The 8,051-nt window shown below is 37.8% G+C and overlaps 1 protein-coding gene across 1 annotated transcript in view; it reads right to left on the minus strand.

The window, feature by feature from the left end:
• Positions 1–6,581: 6,581 nt before the first annotated feature.
• Positions 6,582–8,051, minus strand: part of SPESP1 (sperm equatorial segment protein 1) — a 3,508-nt gene continuing 2,038 nt past the window's right edge. Inside the window, exon 2 of the mRNA XM_006866576.1 lies at positions 6,582–7,615. Within this exon, the coding sequence (XP_006866638.1) occupies positions 6,582–7,615 (1,034 nt within the window). The remainder of the gene's footprint in view (positions 7,616–8,051) is intronic.

The raw sequence follows: 8,051 nt of genomic DNA on the forward strand, positions 1-8,051 counted from the left end.
CGATGAATCTGTGAAACATCTCGTAACATGGATGGATCTGAAGGACATTATGCTGAGTGAAATATGTCAATTAAAAGAGGATCAAGATTATATGAGACTACTACTATCAATAAGGAGGCTCTGGTAGCGTAGTGGTTACGAATCGGGCTGCGAACCTCAAGGTCAGCAGTTTGAAACTACCAGGCATTTGACAGGAAAAAGATTTACAGCCTCAGAAACCTTATGCAGGGTTGCTGAGTCTGAACCGAATGCACAGCACACCACTACCACCACCATTACTATAAATGAACTCCTGGTGTGGCACGAAGATTCAGCACTGGATTTTGAACCACAAGGTCAGCTGTTCAAACCCACAAGCTGCTCCTTCAGAAACCCTGCATGGGGTCATTATGAGTCAGAACTGACTTGACAGCACTTAACAACAACAACTACTATAAAAAGTCAAAAAAGGTTTTACACAGAGAAATGAACAGTTTTTTATGTTTACCACAAAAGTTCATTAAGAAGACAAGAAAGAAGGAAAAGACCAAAGTGGATGTCAGAAGAGACTCTGAAATTGCTCTCTAGCATACAGATGCTAAAGCAAATGGAAGAAAGGAGGAAGTAAAAGAGCTGAAAAGAAAATTTCAAAAGGTCAGCTGGAGAAGACAAAGTCAAATATTAATAACAAATTATGCAAAGACCTGGAGTTAGAAAACTAAAAGGGAAGAACACTCTCATCACTTCTCAAGATGAAGGGAAAATTCAAGCCTCGACTTGAAAGACTGAAGGATTCTATGAGCAAAATAGAGTCCTGGTATAGTGCTGTGGGTTAATGTGCTGGACTGCAAAGTCGGTTTGAACTACAAGGTCACCGGTTCAAGCTCGCCAGGTGCTCCTTGGAAACTCTATACAGGGTTGCTATGGGTCAGAATTGACTTGACAGCACACAACAACAACAGCAATGGGCAAAACATTGAATGATGCAGAAAGAAAAAAAAGATGGAAGGAAAACACAGTCACTGCACCAAAAAGAAATGGTTGATGTCCATCCATTTCAAGAGGCAGCATATAATCAAGAGCCAATGATACTGAAGGAAGAAGTACAAAGTGCCTGGAAGGTATTGACAAAGAACAAGGCTCTGTGAAATGATGGAATGCACATTGAAATATTTCAACAAACTGATGCAGCACTGGAGGCATTCACTCATTTTTGCCAAGAAATTTGGACGACAATTAACTGGCTAACCGATGGGAAGAGATCCATATTTCTGCCTATTCCAAAGAGAGGTGATCCAACAGAATGCAGAAATCATTGGACAATATCATTAATATTCCATGTAAGTAAAATTTTGCTAAAGATAAATAAAAAACAGCTGCAACATTACATTGACAGAGAACTGCCAGAAGCTCAAGCAGGACATGGAACGAGGGATATCATTGCTGACATCAGGTGGATCTTGGCTGAAAGCAGAGAACACCAGAAAGATGTTTACCTTTGCTTTACTGACTACTCAAAGGCTTTCAATTATGTGGATCATAACAAGTTATGGGCAGCACTGTAAAATGTAAGCATTCCGGAACACTTAATTGTGCTCATGAAGAACTTGTACGCAGACCAAGAGGCATTTGTTCAAACAGAACAAAGAAACACTGAATGGTTAAAAATTAGGAAAGGTGTGCCCCAGAGCTGTATTCTTTCACAATACTTATTCAATCTGTATGTTGAGCAAATAATCCGAGAAGCTGTGTTATATGAAGTCTTCCTTCCACCCTGATGGATATGCAGATGATACAGTCTTACTTACTAAAAGTGAAGAGGACTTCAAATATTTACTGATAAAGATCAAAGTCCATAGCCTTCAGTATGGGTTGCACCTCAATGTAAAGAAACACAAACCTTCACCACTGGACCAATAAATAACATTAAGATGAATGGAGAAAAGATTGAAGTTGTCAAATATTTCATTTTGCTCTGATCAACCATCAACATTCACGGAACGCAGCATTCAAGAAATCAAACAATGTATACGCAAATCTGCTGCAAAGGACTTCTTTAAAGTGCTGAAGAGCAAAGATGTCAGTTTGAGGAATACGGTGCATCTGACCCAAGCCATGGTATTTTCAATAACCTCATTTGCATGCAAAAGCAGGACAGTGAATAAGGAAGATTGTAGAAGAATTGATGCATTTGAGTTATGGTGTTGGAGGAGAATATCAAAAGGACCATGGACTACCAAAAGAACAAACAAATTTGTATTGTAAAAAGTGCAGCCAGAATGCTCCTTGAAAGCCAGGAAGGCCAGACTTTGGCTTCATACTTTGGACATATAATTAGGAGGGACCAGTCCCTGGAGAAGGACAACATGATTGGTAAAGCGGAGGGTCAGAAAGGAAGACTCCCACTGAGATGGATTGGCATAGCGATAGCAGCAATGAGCTTAAACATAGTATTGATAATGAGATTGGTGCAGGACCGGGCAGTGTTCCCATCTGTTGTGCACAGGGTCACTATGAGTTGGTACTGACTCAGTGGCACCTAACAACAACAACAGCAACAACGCAGATGGGAAGAGGAGAGGAGAAAACACCAACTAGAGATTTGGAAAGTGCTGTCGTGTCATTTCCAACCCATAGGAACTCTGTATAAGATTTCCAAGGAGTGACTGATGAGCTTGAACCACCGACCTTGCAGTTCAAACCAACCTTGCAGTCTAGTACATTAACCCGCAGTGCCACAACAGATAGACAGGTATTAACTTGGGTGAAAGGAAAGGCAGCATACAATAAAGATGTGGTCAGCATAACATGACAAAGACAAAGGCAGACATTGGAAGATACAAAGAGTAAGAGCTAACAATGGTAAACACTATTACATACACAATCCTGCAATAACATTAAGAACAACAATAGTTTATGAGCAGGTACACAGCTACTTATGCAAGCTGAACAGGTTTGGGACAATGCATAGGAGTACATTCAGGAGTCAGTCTCTCTTAGGTGATCAGCCAGTCAGTTTTAAGGGGATTAGGATGCAATGCAACACTTTTACTCTAGTCACAGCCTTAATCTGATGTAAGGGGAGTTTCCCTGGGCTGTGGCCTGTAACACCTGCCATTTTACAAGAAACAAAGGGGATAGAAGCAAGCACAAAACGGAAGGAACTGATTACCACTAGGAAGAAGAGCCAGGGACACTGCATGTCATTTGGATGCAGGGTTTTTGTGCCAAGAACCTTCTAGATTTAGGGTAAGACTGACAGTAAGATAAATAGATATCGCCAAGGAATACCAGGTCTAAAGATGTTGAAAGGAGAAACGATCTTCCACAGAGCTGAAAAAGAGAAAATAGTTCCCTAGAGTTGACACCCCAAACTCAAGCTTCTGGCTGGCCTCTTGAAGAGTGAGGAAATGCATTTATGCTTGTTAAAGTCATCCACCTGCATTATTTCTGTTGTAGCAGCACTAGAGAACTAACATATATGATAACACTAATCAAAACAGAGCTGGAGTTGTTCTATCAATTTTAGACAAAGCAGATTTCAGAACAAGAAAAAATAACAGGGGCAAATGGGAGCTCTAATTGCATAATTACAAAGGGGTCATTTGTCCAAGAAAACATAACAGTCCAGAATTTGTGATACTTGACAACACAGCACCAAAACACATGATACAACAGCATGGAGAAATAAGACAAATCTACTATCATCGTTAGCAACTTCAATGCTCACCTATCAGTAATTGCCACATCCATCAAGCAGAAAATCAGTAAGGATACGGTTGAACTGAACAGCACCATCAGTCAACTGTATCTGATTGGTGTTTACAAAATGCTTTATCCAACAACAGCAGATGTACATTCTTCTCAAGCTTACACAAGAACATTCACCCAAACAGATCACATCCGGGACCATAAAACACACCCTAACAAATTGGAAAGAACAGAAGTAACACCAAGTACACTGTCAGACCAAAATGGAATTAAGTTAGGAACAGAAAGATAGCTATACTATCTCAAATTGTAGATTAAACCATACAATTCTAAATAATATGTGGGTAAAACAATTCAGATTCTGACCTCTTAAAGAGTGAGAAAATACATTTATGCTTGCTAAAGTCATCCATTTGTTTCTGTTTCTCAAGAGAAACAAAAAATATTTTTATTAAACTAATATGAAAATACAACTTGTCAAAATTTGGATAGGTAGCAAACATATTACTTAGAGGAAAAGTTATACCATCAAGTGCATATATTATAAAGGAAGAGAGATCTAAAAATCAATAATCTAAATTTATATTTTAGGAAATTCAAAAAAGAAGAACTAATAAAATCCAAACTAAGCAGAAGAAAAGACGTAATAGAAACTGGAGTAGAAACCAACGAAATTGAAGACAGGAAGTAGAGAAGGTTAATAAAACAATTAATTAAGACCACAGGAGAGTCTATGGATTTTAATTATGGTGTTGGCAAAGAATACTGAAAGCACCATGGACTGTCAGAAGAACAAACAAATCTGTCTTGGAAGAAGTAAAACCAGAATGCTCCTTAGTTAAAGTAAGAATGGTGATACTTTGTCTCACACACTCTGGACACATTATCAGGAGGGTCCAATCTTCAGAGGACGGCATCAAGCTGGGAAATCTGAGAGGTCAGTGAAAAAGAGGAAGACTCATAAAGAGACAGATTGGTACAGTGGCAGCAACAATGGGCTCAAGCTTAACAATGATTGTGAGGATGGAACAGGGCTGAGCAGTGTTTCATCCTGTTGTACAAAGAGTAGCTAGTTATGAGTCGGAACCAATTCAACAATATCTAACAACAACAAAACACATACTGGTTTTTTTTTTTTTTAAAAAGATCAGTAAAATTGATAAACATCCAGAGAGGATAACTAAGAAAAAGAGTTATTGTTGTTGTTGTTACGTGTCATTGAGTCGGAACCGACTCATAGCGACCCTTATGCACAGCAGAACGAAATAATGTCCGATCCTGGGCCAACCTCACCACTGCTGCCACACTTGAGTCCATCAATGCTGCCACCTGGCCAATCCATCTCATTGGGGGCTCTTCCTCTTTTTCTCTGACCCTCCAAAGAGAAGACTCAAATTACTAATACTAGAAATAAAAGATGAACCATTACAATGGATCCCAAGGATATGAAAAGATATATTACAAACAAATCTAAGCTCACAAATTTGAACACATGGATGAAATGGACCAATTTGTTGAAAGACACAATCTACTCAAATTGACAAGTGAAGAAATAGAACATCTGAATAAGCCTATATCTCCTAAAGAAATAGATACGTTTGAAGACTAAAGTACGCTTAACCCAAGTCATGGTATTTTCAATAGTCTTATATGCATGTGAAAGTTGGACAATGAATAAGGAAAACAGTAGAAGAACTGATGCATTTGAGTTAGTTATAGTGTTAGAGAAGAATATTTAAAATACTATACCTTGCCAGAAGAGCAAATGAATCTGTGTTAGAAGCAGTGCAGCCTGAAAGTTCCTTAGAAGTCAGGACGGCAAGACTTCATCTCTTGTGCTTTGGACAATTTTTCAGGAGGGACCAATCCCCGGAGGGCATCATGCTTGGTAAAGTGGAGGGTCAATGAAAAAGAGATTGACCCCAAGGAGATGCTTTGGCGGAGTGGCAGTAGCAGTGGGCTCATGCATAATGATTTTGAGATGGCACAGGTCACTATAAGTCAGAAACGACTCGACGGCACCTAACAACAACAACAAATATATATATACAAAGAGAGTGAGAGAGAGAGTCCTGTTGTGGCCCTGTAGGATAAGCGATTGACTGCAAGTTCAGTTTGAACCGCAAGGTTGGCAGTTCAAACTCACCAGCCGCTCCTTGGAAACCTTAAACAGGGTCATTATGAGTCAGAACAGACTTGACATCACTTAGAAACAACAGCAACATATATATGTGTGTGTGTGTGTGTGTGTGTGTGTGTGCTGGTCATATCATAAACAAAACAACCTATACCATAATCATTACACAATTAGCCTTATTAATACTAATCATACTCCATGATTACAGATTTGCTTCAATAATTATCTATATAAACAACAAAAAAGGAGGTTATAGCCCCTCATTGATACTCCAAAAGCACCTAACAATGAAAGCACATGGATGTGTCTTAATACATTATCCACCTTTCAAATGAGGCAAACCTATATGCAAATAAAGTAGTTCTGATATAAGCACCAAGTATGCTATTCAGACTAAATACTCAGATCCATCCAAAATTTTACTTTTCTATGCAATTGTTTTAAATTGGCAGTAGTGTGCAGTCTCTTACTTAACTATTATAAAATGGGCGAATATAATCTATTCAAGGAATAAAAGATTAAACAGTTTAAAAATTAAATCTTCACAACCTTTAAAAATTAATGAGAAAAAACTACAAACTACCGAACAAAATTTTATTTTAAGTTACTAGATTTTAGTGCATATGAAAAATTTTTGTAACACATGACATTAAGATGTTAGCATACTGAACTACAATAAGAAAAATTCTTATACATCTTTTGAAATCAGTAACATGCTTATTTCTCCTGTGAAGTTTGCTTAAGTTATGGAGTATCAAATAGGTTTAAATTTTTTGTTATTCTTTATTAACTTCCTAATAAGGCTTTGAGTTTCTTCTCGACCTACACATAATATTTTTTTCAATGTATTGAATACTGTACTAGCTTTTTCTCTCATCTCTGGTGGAACATATTCAATATCAAAATATTGAGCTAATTTAGATCTAGCCTTATACAGCACGTTAATAACAGTTTCAATGTTATCGATTTCATTACCAGTTTGTCCTAGTGGTAAGAGCTGGGATTCGTACATTTTAGTTAGTTTATGTTCTGCTGCGGCCGCAAGAGCAATGCTTCGTCTTAGGTGATCTTTAGAGGCACGGATGTCCTCTCTAGATTCTTCATCGAAGTTTTTCCCAAGAGGTACCTGTTGCACCTGTGAGTGGATATCTGAAATTTTTTTCAAAATGTCATCATTATTCAAAATCTGAGGGTGCTTTTCAAAACTTGGTGCTTCCGGCTTGTCTGCTTCAAATCCACCTGAGAGCTGAGGGACATCTTCTGATTCTGTGGATATACCCAAGTCACTGGTTGTTTGTGAAGTGGTGGTAGGTGACCTATGTGAGGTGGTAGGTGATGTATGTGGACTTCCAGTAAAGTCATTAACATGTGAAAATGACTTTGATGTCCCAGTTGGTTTTATATCCACTTCTGGTTCTTCTTCTTTTTCAATATACGGTTCTTTTGCATGCAAAACAACAGAAACATTGTTGGGTTTGATCCACCAGAATGCTGTACTTTTAGTGCGTTTTCGCCGCCTTATTTCTAGTGTGAAGCCTCTAGTAGGGAAAGGTGTAGTTTCTTCACTGATAGGACTGATTAAAACATCATTCGGATTTAAAACTTCTCTGTGTGTAACAGCCTCCTTAAGTTTTGACACCTTCGATTCTGTAGAATAAAGATGACTCGAAGCCTTTGGTTTTATCTCATGGCCTGGTTCCTCCTTAGTGGGAACACTTAGTAGCATGTTCTGTAAAACTTGCACATAATGATTCAAGTTTTTTTCTTCATCAGGCGTCACAGTTATGCCTTAAAGAAAAAAAAAATCATATAAATAGTAAATAGCATTTATTATTATATGTGACACATTGGCAGAATCTACTAACCTGAATTTACTTCATATGCTATCAGTTATAAGTTGAGCTAAAAAACTTTTTTAAAAAGCACCTTTGACACAGAGTCAATTCTTCCCTGAACAAAATTATTTTTTCAGATTCATTTTAAAACAGATGAACAAGAGTGTTATTAACACAAATCTCTATATCTTTTTGCTTATATTCTCACATAAATTATGATCCTGCAGGCAACTTACTAAATTAAAATTCTTGATGATCTCCTCCAATCCAGTGCTGCTCACTCACTAGAGATCATTGTTAAATTGTACTGGCTCATTAGAGGTAATTGTTTAATTTTCAGGAATTTTTTTGAGGCAGATGTTAAGCACCCAAAACCAAACCCACTGCCA

Source organism: Chrysochloris asiatica, unplaced genomic scaffold (assembly GCF_000296735.1).
Source record: "Chrysochloris asiatica unplaced genomic scaffold, ChrAsi1.0 scaffold00092, whole genome shotgun sequence".
NCBI lineage: Eukaryota > Metazoa > Chordata > Mammalia > Afrosoricida > Chrysochloridae > Chrysochloris > Chrysochloris asiatica.